Raw genomic sequence first — 12,687 nt, 5'->3', positions numbered from 1 at the left:
ACCTTATACAAACTCATTCTTCTATTTATTTTTATTTTTAGACAGTTCACACTTTACGAATCCACATTGACAACCCACCTACTACCTACATAGACGCCTCTAATTAGGTATATATTGAAAACCCAAAGAGAGAAGACGAAAAGAAAAAAAAGGACAAGAAAAAAAAAGGGTCAAAGGAATCAAACCAAACGGTAAGCACGGTTCGTTCCTATTCCCACTCTCGCCTCGGTCCCCCTTCAACCATTCTTGGGCCCCTCCACACGCCAACGCACACACGCACACAACAACTGCCTACCTAGTACTAGGTAGTTAGCGTCTTCTACCTTTGTCCACGATACCTGCGAATTCTTCTGGGCCACAAAAAACTTAACTAATTCAAGGTTCACTTTCGTTCACGTTATTGTTTCCAACATCTACCAAATACGAAACTTTACTCTAACTAGCCTCAGCGGCGTCGTCGACATTGGTCCCAAAATCACCCTTTGTCTATCACGTTCCATCGTATTCTATTCTATTCTAGTCTAGTTACGATCTCTGCCTATTTGGCGTTGCTTACCGAACGTTTCAATCTGGCGAGACTTCCAACCTATACCGTCTTCAATACAACTTCCAAACTTCCATCTTACAATATTACCATCTATCGAGATGAAGGGCCGCCCAGTTGATCAACTCGTTTACGAGTGCATGTTTCCCAAACCCCGAACAAGCGATCCACAAAACTTCCATACTCTCCTTCACCGAAGCCTTATTCCCGAAGTCCGCCAGGAAGTCCATTCCTTCTATGGCCATCTTGATACCCAAGAAGCCAAGTACCCAGGCCTCGACTACACCCACCGTATTCATCGTATACGACTCAGTCGCTGGCCATGGCATCGTCGCCTGTTTAGGGCATTTGATGCCTTGCGCCTAACTAATTCCGAGATTGCAAATCTAACCAAATGGGAAGGTACAAGATGGGCCAAGGAGCGGTTCGAGAGGGATTCTGGAATCGTCATCCATGATACAGCTTTTGATGACATTTCCGAATGGGTCGAGCCTGAGGATAGACCACAGACGGCACGAGCAACGCAGACCCAGACTGCGGTGGACAGCACGGCAACAGTAGATGAAGATATGGAAGGTGAGGAGGAAGAGGAAGATAGTGATGGTGAACTTACGAGCGTTGGTGTCGCCTTAAACGAACGCCTTCGTGAACGAGCTGCACGCCACGAGGCTGGGGATACTTCATTGCCCCTAGACGAAGAATGGGAGCAGTGGTTAAAGAACGCAATCGAGTCTGGCGAACTTCCATTCCTCACAGAGCAGATCGTACGAGAATCCAATAACCTCACCCTCACTCCGCAAACACTTTTCCCACCACGAATGCTCAATGCGGCACGAGCTGGCCATTGGGGCGAGATCCCGGACTTCCTTCATGGCGTACTCCGATATGCCCTAGAAAATGAACCACTGAGTAGAGGCCAAGAATCACCGACACCGAATAGAGGCCAAGAGTCACTGACACCGATATCGGGCGAGCGTCCATCACAGAGATCATCTGGAGATATACTGCAGAGGCTTTATTTGGCAAGGGAAAGGGAGACGAGGGAACGAGAGACAAGAGAGCGAAATTGGCGTCGCAACTATTCAGATTTACGGCTCCCAGCCAGTGAATCATCTACCACTACCAATAATACCTCAGAAGTGCGTCTACAGCGGACCGCCCAGTCCGGCACTCAAACCTACATCTCTCTTCCATAGGTAGTTCATATTCAACGGAATAACGTCAGTCTTTGACGTGAATACCGCAACATTAAGCGCTCCATTCTTCGATACCCCTACATCATATACGATTTCTCTCAACTCTCGAGGCGTTCTTAGTGCTCAGTCACTAAGTAATTTTTTTGATGTTGCATGCGATGATTTACAACCGGCCTTGATGGCTGTTGCATTCTGCTAGACCACTTAATGATGCGCATACCAACGAGTGAAGGACTTTTTTTGAAGCATATGGATCGACATTTGGCACTGTTGGTAGATTCTGGAGGCGGGAGGAAAGGTCACGATCAAAGCAGTCAAGTCTCGACCCTAGAATTATACACTGATGTGGCGATAACAGCGACTACTTTTGATGATGAAGTTGTGTTGTGGTTCTTGGTGTTGGAAGATGGTCCGATATTACTTTCGACGTTCCAGAGCGAGCGAGTTCAACCTATGTTGTCCAGCCTATATTCAACAACCTGCGTCAACGAAAGTAGGAGTCTGAAATTTAGGGGGCTCCTTACTACATGCAAACCTACCTACCTACCTACCTACGCATTTTTATCAAACTAAATCACCTACCTCTCTAGTAGCTAGAGAATCCTTGAGACCATTGCTTTTGTTGCCATAAATTCGTGAGTCAATGGAATTATGCAGCCTTTTCGAAAAAGGGGAGAACAGACCGGTGGACAGAACGGAAACCACATCGATCGATTTTGCTTTTTTTTTCATCATCTTGCTTGCTTTGAAGTCATCGGGGACTTTGTATGAGGAGTTGTGGGCTGCATCATTCTTATCATGGCCGTTTTATTATTTGCACTCAGCAGCAGCAGCAGCACCAGCAGATTTTTTTTTTTTTGTCTTTTCCCACCCCTCTTCGTCTGTGTACCTAACCTAACCTAACCTACCTAAGCAAGAGGAGGCGTTTTTTGTTGGTCGTTTGCAAAAAAGGTAGCCTGAAATTTGCTGGCGGTGTATTTTTGTTGTTCTTTTTTTTTTTTTTGTTATCGACTTACCCTGGTGGCTCTACTCAGTACTTAGCTTGAATTTGTCCCATGGGAGAGAGAAGGAGATGGCTTCAAGTTCGGGGAGGGCGAGGCAGGGAACTAACTCACTGCTTGGTACAATGCAATACCATGTTGTACTTACTTGCCCCCCGTGTACCTACCTACCTACCTTCCTACGTAGATGAAGCTGTAGTGGAAGAAAAAATGGTTTCACGTTGATATATCTTGTAGACTTGCTGTTGTTGGTGTATCGGTCTATGTAACTGCATGTATGTTGTGATCGAGCAACTATATTGGAATATGTACATACCTAGATATGCTTAGCGGCTTTGTGAATAGTTCGTGGGAAGAGAGGGTAGATGGGATAGAGAATGATGGATACCTATATGAAGAGGGAAAAGGAAAAGGGGGGAGGGTAAACTGGCCTACCTAAGCTTGGCTGCCGACTCCTTTTCCCTTTTCTTTATTTTCCATTACAGGGAGGGGTAGGCAGGGGAAATCTTTGGATGCCTAGGTACATGTAGATAGAGATAGATAGATGGCTGCACCATCTCGCTGTATAGGTAGGTACTTACCTACTATGCAAGATACCTACCTACCTAGGTACCCTAACCTACAGTAGGTATCATGCGTGGGATGATCGTCGCCTTTGCAAACATTGAAGGCAGCCCTTTGGGCGGAATAATGCTAGCTCTAGTCAGAAATAGACGCGTCACTTAAGAGTAGGTTGGGCACTTTCAATAGAAACATTGTCTCGTTTTCATCAATCGTATTGCAATTTGGGTAGTTACATAGCATCGATCATAGAAACCAACCGATGTGTTCACGATCATCAGGCCTCTCTCTCTGGGTACTAAAAGACAAATCCATGGATTTGTTCGTCCTATGCACCTATTTCTTCTCTGTATGAGTAGAAGCCAGATACAAACAAGCACAAATAAAACAGACAGACAGACAGACAGACAAACGTATTGATACTGTTCTGCCTACATGCCGAAGAGCAGGTACAGTAAGTATCCTGCGATATTACATCTGGCTCTCTTGCTTCTCTCTCAGTTTTCATCTTCTCTCCTCACGTTCTCTGATTCCATCATCCCAAATTCACCTTTCACTCCTTGCCAAGCATACCACCCTTATTACCGCCCTTATTTCCCATGTTTGACCTCGTAGGTGTTCGCACAGTCAGGGTAATGGAAATTGCTTGCGATGGCGAAAAGCCACAGCCCAACGGTCATTACACCAATCACCTTTCAAGGTTCCATATTAGGAGCACTCAAGTATCGTGTCCCCCTTCCGTAAATCCTTCAATTATCTAGGGGTTTCGAAGACGGGGCCCTTAGTGGAATATAACTTGGGGAGTGGGACAACCAATGCAGCTCGCCGTCCATGTCCATATCCATATCCATGTCCTTATCCCTTTAAGAGGACTCTCAAGGATACTAGGCCAGTAGGAAATATCTTATTACCTAGTTACTTGTGCCAGGTTAATGGCAAGCCTGTGGGTTGGGGAACAGACTCGGTTTTGCACATGAAGGTCGAGGCGGAGCAACGATAGCATCATTAACTGGAGCATCGTGCTGAGCTGATGGCTGAACGAACTGAGCTTGATTACTAGAGAAGCAGTTAGAAAGAGAAACATTAGAAGCAAATTGGAGGGCTGCTTCGCGAGAGATGCGGGCTGTGAACAAGTATCTCGGTTGTGTTGTGTCTTTAATAGGTACTTGAGGCGGAGTTGGTCGGTGGGAGACTTCACTAACACTCTCGTCTACCTCCACAGCTAGCGCTTGAGATGGCTGCGCAGCATTCTCTGTAGTTTGAACGCGAGACTGATCAGAATTCTGACCAGTTTTCCATTTACGGAGACTGTTTCTCGTCGTTCTAAGGCCCGGCTTGAGTTCTGGGAACACCTCGAAATGCGTCTCTATCGGCGCCTTAACTTTCTTCTTCTGCATTTGAAGTGAGTTCACCGGTCGCCAGCACTATGGCTCAAGGTGTGACCACTCAGGAATGGCTCGAATCTGGGACCACATAAATTTCTCGAGTTTGTTTGCCGACTTCGCGTAGGGTGTTGACTCGTTGTTGTACTTGCGACAGTTGTCGAAGATGAGCTTAGCATCCTTAACGAAGTCCTCTGGTGTAGCGTAAAAGTCGGATTCGAGCCTGGTCTCCATAGTAGCGAGATCCATGGGCTCTTTGATAACCTCGTAGTAGTCCGCCACATCATCCTTGTTGACAGGCTGGAGAAATGGCCATGCCGACTGGTGGTTCTGCAAGTCATTAAGCAGATGAAGGAGCTGGTTGTAGTTGGGGCCATGTCTCGGTTCTCGGGACATGTCGTCCATGGCAGATGACCAGCCTGAGGCTCGGATAGCTTCGATTGTGACAGGATCGATAGGTGTCACGCCGTTCTTCCACTGCTTAGGCGGTTGGTGGATGACGTGCGACTTGGAGATGGCACGAATCTTGGCTTGAACACACTCCTTCTGCTTGAGTAGCATGCGACCCATCTCGAGATATCGAACGCGAGGCAGCATAGAGCACTGCATGATGGTACCACCCTCATAATCTTTGATGTAACCCATCCAAACTGATTTCGGCAAGGTAATCTCTTTGGTAAAGCCCTGTTTCTTGAAGTAACCGATTGCGTAGTTGTCTGCGTACGTAAGAAAGTGCATCACGTCGCTAGTGGCCTTTACGTAATCTTTCAGATGCGACATCAAATGGGCACCATAGCCTTTCACCTGTTGGTCACTGCTAATGGCACAAAAGACGATTTCGGCAAACTGTCGCCCCTTAAATGGTCGATACGTGATGCCACCGACGACTTCGAGAGGCTTCTTGACGATGGCGATAGAGAGATGCGTTCGGTCGTAGACGAGTCGGGCGATGTAATCCTTGGGCATCTTGGGAAGTTGCTTTTGGAAGATACACTTCAGGCCGGTAAGGATGATAAGGGACTCGCGTTCGTTATCGTTGTTCACCACGCGGAACTCGATCTCGCCATTTCGCTCCTCGACGACAGCAGGCTATAAGAATATGTTAGGTAGGATATTGACATATATGCCTGGTGTTTGTCGCGAAATGCGATTGTGGGGGATGACTAGGAATGACTGACCTTCTCTGGAAATGGAATCGGTTTCATGATAGCCTTCTTCTCTAGATCGGTTGAACCAGCATGCTTCACTCGTTTGGCAGCGACTGGCGACGCTGGCTCGTCACTAGCCTTACGCTTGCCGTCTGTAAAGAGGGAAGAGAAGATATAAAGTTAGATGCGCAAGAAATGGGATTGAGTAATTGGGGTGGATTAGTAGATTATAAGACTTACTCTCATCCTTCACCATGGTGACGGCTTGGTTACAGCAAATCGCGACGTGCGACGTGTGACGTTAGCGGTAGACAGGTTGTGTGGAGTTGGGAAATGCGCAACTCCCTCGTCGAAGTTGAATAATAGGAACATTGAAGTTGGAGGTTTGGTCATGACGCGGAGGAGAGTGGGAACATTGAATCGAATTGATAAGATTAGTACGTTACACGTAAAGGTGGATTCAGCTTAAACTTTAGTTGATGGAGACCTACTGTAGGTACCTACTACCTAGTACAGTACACTAAGTACACTAGCTACTACGGTATGTGGATTCTTCAATGTTATTGGAGAAATGCCTAGGGTAACACAGCAAACAAGCTTGTAACACAGCCAATAAGATTGAGGTAAGAATCTTGAAGACAGGCCACCTATTTGCTAAGGTGGAAGTCGCAGCGGTTCAAGGTTTGACTGCATGTGGTCTTTGAGATTTTAGATTTTTGGAATATTTCACTAATTCACACTTTACCCAATTGCTTCAATCATTGAATTCGAGGCATGCCGTTGTAAACCAGATTTGCCTACCATTTCTTGTTTAAATATACTACAGTCGCATATTCCCTCATGGATTCGTCACTTCATGAAATCTGGCAAACTGCACCGGGCAGTCCGTTTCTCCCGACAGTAGGAAAGGGAAGTCAATTCTTAGTTGGATTCACCCTCCTTCTTTTCGGCCTTCTTTTAACTGGCGCATTCGCCTTTAGTGAGCAGCTACTTTTCTTCTTCTTATGATGACTTTAATAGCTAATTGCCGTTATTCTAGACCGATCTATTCCCAACCTTCCCATCTACGGAATTCCAGCCTCGTTAGCCGTTGCGTACGTTGCCTCCCAACACGAGCCACCAAAATCTTAGCCTACCTTTTACCTATCTAAGGTACCTAACTTAGTAGATCTATGGATACTAACGTCAATATAGATTTGGCACCGTTTACATGTTCTGTGCTGTTGGAGTTTACGTCTAATAAGAGATACCCCGAAGAAAGGTGCTACGAGCTTAAGAGAGCGTCGGTGTATCATAGATGAATTGAGGTTTCACACCATTATTTCGGATCGTCAACCCTTTACGTTGTATGAATGTGATAAGGTCTATTATCACTAAAACTTTCAACGCCTTTCCTTTTTCCTTCTACTACAGTCCACCAAGAAAGAGCACATTTTACCATGGCCTCGTCTGCTGGTTCAGAACCTCCACAGCAACCAATATTCCGAGCGGTAGCAAGCTCTACGAAGCAGATATATCAGCTTCTCAAATGCATCAGCTTCACTACCAAGGTTCATGTTCGAATAACACAAGATGGCATTCGATTTACTGCGGACCACGCACGTGTAATGCAAGGTAGGTTCTTTGGTCCCATTTATGATAGGGTTAGGAAGATCTAATAATGTCTTCAGGTGTGGCATTCCTAGATCGATCCCTTTTCACATCTTATGCTCTTGTTACCCAGTCAGATGAAGCGAGTGACCTACCACAATTTCAGATGAACCTAGCAGCCCTGTTAGAAGCGTTACAAATCTTTGGTGCCACAGACCAAGCTGCGAAGGCAGCGAAGGCAGAATCAGAATCGTATCGCAGCAATCTCCGTAACTACCGCCCAGATGCCTTTAACCACCAGGCTTTAGGAATGTCAGGCACGTGTTGTATCATGTACGAAGCGGATGGATCCCCACTGAGCATCATCCTAGAGGAAACTGGGTTGAAGACTCGGTGTAATATGACCACCTACACTCCTGAATCCCCCGATGAAATTCCTTTTGACCGTGACGACCTGTCTTTCAAGATTATCATGCAAGCTCGGTGGCTACTGGATGCTCTTTCTGAGCTGGCTCCCATGGCTCCAGCTCGCTTCACCATCACCGCATCACCAAATGCTCCCTATCTAAGTTTATCAAGCGGTGGGGGCCTCGGTGGTGCTAGCGTTGACTTTTCAAGTGGCCGTGAGCTTCTCGAGGTTTTCTCAGTACATGATCGCTGGGTTCAGAGTTTCAAGTTCGACTTTGTCAAATCTGCAACTGAGGCCATGCGAATAGCAAACAGAGTTAGTTTCCGCGGTGATGGTCAAGGTGTTCTCAGTTTACAGTTTATGGTCGAGGTCGAAGGTGGTGCCGTGAGCTTCCTTGATTTTCGGTTTGTTCCTTATGTCACCCAAGAAGATAACGAGACAGAATCAGATGATGGAGATGTTTAATGCATTACGTTACTTCACAATTCAATGGCAAGCCCTCTGTGTATAATGCTATGCGTCTAGTTATCTATTGGCCGATGCTTAGGACCACTGAGGCTATCTCGGTAGCCTCTCCAATGTACCAAGCTTAAGTTCACGCGCCACTTACTTGGCTATCTAAAATGTTCGCTCGACTGGAACAGGCAGATTTAGTATCAATGATTATAATCGACCTTATGTAGGTACATACATTGAGAGCTGACGTTTAGGCACAAGTCTAATGCTATATAGGTAACGATCTTCTTTACGAGGCATGATTTGTACAACAATAGCTGAGCGCTCAACTACAAAGGCCTAAGACAATCCGAGACCTATGTGTGTAGATACACTCGGACATGTCAAAGAACTGAAACTCGGATAATATGAATGGCTTAGTATCCGCTCGCACTTCAATAGAATCTAACTAAGGTTAGAAGCTTAGTAGGTAGTGCTGATATGATATCGGTACTGTCCCTGAACACCACTAGGGCCACCAACCAAACTCAGTCATTGTGAGTTTATAAGTGCCTACCTACGTCGGCAGATGAGACACTGTCCCCGTATCGTCGGTCGAGGCTGAACGGGCTGAACTTAGTTGGGGGTTAAGCTTGAAAAGAAGCTTATACCTTATGGACTGACCGACGCCCATTTTCCTTTCATACCAGAGCCCTCAAGCCATGTTTCGCCCTGTCTCAGTCGCAGCAAGTCGCCAAACCCGAGCAATTCTGTACGCTACGACTCTGTCCGAGTATATGGCGGCATTGCTGAGTGGCGGCTATACGATGCTCCCACTCTTGATGCTCATCATAGCAACGCTCGTGACCGAGTCTTGATGTTTCCCATATCCTTATTCCTGACTAACCCATTGTGCTTTGATGTCTTAAATGCTTACGATAGGGGAGAAGCGTCCTATCACACGGTGCTAAGTTGTTGGCGACTTGGTTCTCGTATCCTCAACATTTCGATTCGCAGCTGGACCGTAGAACAATTCTACAAAGCATTTGCACGAGGAGATACAAAGTAGAATATGATTGCTTGTTACAACCAAGTATCACATATACATACATAGATACGCATAACCGTTAAGACCGTGGTGACTTGCTGCTCCAGATCCTGGCTGTCAATTCTCAAGGTATCCCAAAGCTTTCATGTAAACGCCGCGGACGTTATCACTGCATCTATCTTGATATTTCCCTTCGCTATCAGGTTCTGAAAAGACCGCTGTTGGATATTATCACAATATCGCAATATACCAAGGTTATATTACTATACTTGAACCCCTATACAAGTCGTGATATTCAATATCCACCCTTGTTCGGCATTGAGCCCACTTCGTTCGCAATCTATCATCAAGTAAGCCTCCCCCTTCCCCCTGAGTTCTCGGAGAGACATTTCCTTACCTAGCAAGTAGGAACACACAGGAGATTATCATCCTAAAGAGAAAAGAAAAAGGCAAGACGAGCAGCCTTGTCTCATCCATGGATCATACATACCTGATATCGAATCACATCATGGCGATGTCCAAGGAGGACAGCACCAAGGCCAAGCCCGACCGCGAACCCAAGGACGGCCTCCTGGCCCGACTGCAGTCGCGGATCAACGGCCTCCGTAGTTCATCATCATCATCTTCCCCCCGCAAGCGCAACACCAACAAGGGCAGCAGCAACGACATCGCGGCGATGTTTTCTCCACACTCACCTTTCAAGCCGCGTCACACCACCACCACCACCACCACCACCGCCGCCGCGGCCGCAACTAAAAACGACGTCTCGGCGGTGTTTCCTCCACGTTCCCCGTTTAAGCCCCGCCACTCCAGGGACTCGTTCCTGAGGACGACGACGAACCGCGCGATGAGGAAGGCGAATGGCAAGGCGCTGTGAGGCGGGCTGGCCGGCCGCATCTACCTGCCTACCTAGGCCCCTTTTTTCCTTTTCTTCTTTTTTTCTCTTTTTCTGATTATTTTGATATTTGCGGGGGTTAATTGCTGTTTTCGTTTTTTTTTCGCTGTCTTGCGTACTTGCCTCACATGTTTCTCCTTCTCTCTCCTTTTCTTTGGGGAGGGGGGTTTTACTTTTTGCTTTCGCTCTTGATTACTGTTTTCGGGTTGCTGGCTCTGGGGCTGGGTTTGGCTTGGTTTGGCTGGGCGTGCAGGCGGTAGGGACAGAGAGATGGGTAGAGAGGGAATGGAGAAAGGGGAAGGGGAGGGGGGGGCCAAATTCAATCATCAATGTCTGGTTGGCGACATAAGCGCCGCGCTGCTGCTGCTGCTGCTGCTGCTCGCCTTATTTCTATCTATCGTCTTACGTTGCACAGAGGAGAAAGGGGGAGGGAGGGGGGGTCTAGACGCGAGGTCACCAAGGTCGTTCGTTGCACATAGGTGCACATCGCTGTGCTCACGTCTTACTAGACTAACTAGACCTTACCGCAACCTGTTGTGTTACGCGGCGAGGCGCGGCGCGGTGTTGAGATGGCATGACCTGGGCCGAGCTGGTGTTCTGATTTCTTGTATTCGCCTCGTTCTTCTTGTATATCTTGATTAATTCTCCTTGGCATCTCCTTATTTATGTATTGGTCGTATGGATAGGCATTCAATTATTACTTCGGCTGGGAAAAGATACAAGTCACAGGTGAAATATATTGAATATGTTCTTCAACCTTCGTATTCCTTTTCTGCCTACGACCTAGCGCTGAGTAGAGGCCCTCCATCTACCGCATCTAGGCACCTGCTCGGTCAGCTCGTTGGTCATTAACCATTAACCATTAATCATCCAATTCATTATGAAAGATTTCCGTCAATACTTATTTCCCTTCCAACTTTCCCTTCCAACAATTCTGGAGGCTTGATCCGGGCATAACTTATGAAAAGTCCCAGTAAGGCAAAACGTAGCGAAATGTGCCTATGCTTCCTTCCTCCGGGCAGGTCGCGATGGGTTAGGACGGCGACACTGACGTATGGGCAGGCGACCACTCGCTTGTCGGACTGGGTTTGCCGGCTTTTCATTGGTGCTGGGTTCGTCCTGGGGTCTCATGTTGATTGGGGCACTTTTGGTGCAACCAAGACTTTTGCTCGAAGGATTTTCTCTTTGCTGCAGGGGGCCAGGGAGGGATGGGGATGGCGGCATACATAGGTATCAAACGTGTAGGTATGTGTGTACCTGAACCGACCTGCCATCCAGGTAGCATGAGCAACTCTAAATCAACTTTCCATGTTACTATTCAAGCATTGGACCATCTCTGTTATGCATCTAAATTACTACCCAGGTCTGGTTTAGGCAGGTATGTGCACTTGGGTGCATATTGTATTGGAAACATGCGTGATTCATCCTCGAACCACGATTTGGCGAAACCAAACCTACCTACCTACCTACCTACCTACCTACCTATGTAGAGGGGTTACCGTCCTTCGGCTACGCCAATCAAGCTCTGTTGAAACAAAGGAACTCTCTCGGATGCCAATTCAACGGTAGGTAGCTTCGATGTTACTTCGAGGGGCCCCAGCAGCTTATCGCCCTGGTAGCGAGGCTTCAGAAACTTGTCTCGAGCCCTCGTGGTTTTATTACTTCTTTTACTATGTATGAGGCTGAGCTCAAGAATTACTATGTAGAAGTAGATGTTTGAGGAATTACTTGTCTAAGTTGTCTTTTGGGGAAAACGCATTCTAAAGGAACGTTGAACGTTTGGGGTCATCGGTCCCGTGCGGAGAAGAGGAATGCCCTGGATGCGAGACCCTGTACATACTTCTCACTCCAGCCTCTGCACATAATGCGGTAAATATCTATCGGCATAGTTCGCGACTTATTAATTGTATTTGCATATGGACAAACCAACAGACAGAAACACAGTCAACGAGGGTTCTTTGCATCACCAGCATAACAAGGGGGGTATAGTGATATTCGAGATATGCCTCGAACTAGTTACTTACTAAAAAGTGCCAATAGTGCCCTCTTAAAGCCATGTATAGGGGGATCCGAGCCGTTACATATCTGAATCGGCACTTCAGGTTTGAGTAAGCCATGAGTATCCCTACAATATCTCCCGTATATATCTCGGCCGATACCGATGCCATCTAACCTAGGGTAGAGGCTGGCACCGGAGCAAATATAAGGTATGTAGGTAGGGGAGGTTTCATGACATACCTAACCTAAGTATGTACCTGAACTCCCCCAAGGATGTAATGCCCGCACAGACGATGCACACCATCGCAAGGGGGGGTGGGTTCTCTTTTTTCACGTGGCCCAATACCAATACATCCATCCATTATACATATCATACATGTAGGTACAGGGGAACTTGCCATCCGGGGTAATTAACGAAACCAACACCAGGTACCACACATTGCACCTACCACTAGGTACATATCACACAGACACCCCGGA

The 12,687-nt window shown here is 47.0% G+C and overlaps 3 protein-coding genes across 3 annotated transcripts; 2 read left to right on the top strand and 1 right to left on the bottom strand.

Annotated features, from left to right (window-relative positions):
- Window positions 1–645: 645 nt before the first annotated feature.
- Window positions 646–1,740, top strand: GGS25DRAFT_525186 (uncharacterized protein; the record flags this gene model as incomplete). The annotated part of the gene is made up of 1 exon (XM_049264737.1): window positions 646–1,740. The coding sequence occupies one exon, from the start codon at window positions 646–648 to the stop codon at window positions 1,738–1,740; it is 1,095 nt and encodes a 364-aa protein (XP_049112809.1).
- Window positions 1,741–4,556: 2,816 nt separating this feature from the next.
- GGS25DRAFT_440657 (uncharacterized protein) lies at window positions 4,557–6,303 on the bottom strand. The gene is made up of 3 exons (XM_049258725.1): window positions 6,073–6,303; window positions 5,863–5,984; window positions 4,557–5,773 (listed from the first exon to the last, which is right to left on the bottom strand). Exons 1-3 carry the CDS (start codon window positions 6,086–6,088, stop codon window positions 4,727–4,729), a joined length of 1,185 nt encoding a protein of 394 aa, XP_049112808.1. The 5' UTR covers window positions 6,089–6,303; the 3' UTR covers window positions 4,557–4,726.
- Window positions 6,304–6,881: 578 nt separating this feature from the next.
- On the top strand, window positions 6,882–8,746 carry GGS25DRAFT_440647 (Rad1/Rec1/Rad17). Its single transcript, XM_049258724.1, has 4 exons — window positions 6,882–6,926; window positions 7,027–7,446; window positions 7,503–8,510; window positions 8,564–8,746. The coding sequence occupies exons 2-3, from the start codon at window positions 7,272–7,274 to the stop codon at window positions 8,294–8,296; spliced, it is 969 nt and encodes a 322-aa protein (XP_049112807.1). The 5' UTR covers window positions 6,882–6,926; window positions 7,027–7,271; the 3' UTR covers window positions 8,297–8,510; window positions 8,564–8,746.
- Window positions 8,747–12,687: the final 3,941 nt, after the last annotated feature.

This window comes from Hypoxylon fragiforme, assembly GCF_022984875.1.
Source record: "Hypoxylon fragiforme strain CBS 206.31 chromosome Unknown GGS25scaffold_9, whole genome shotgun sequence".
Classification (NCBI taxonomy): Eukaryota; Fungi; Ascomycota; class Sordariomycetes; order Xylariales; family Hypoxylaceae; genus Hypoxylon; species Hypoxylon fragiforme.
This window is presented reverse-complemented; position numbering and strand designations above follow the sequence as displayed.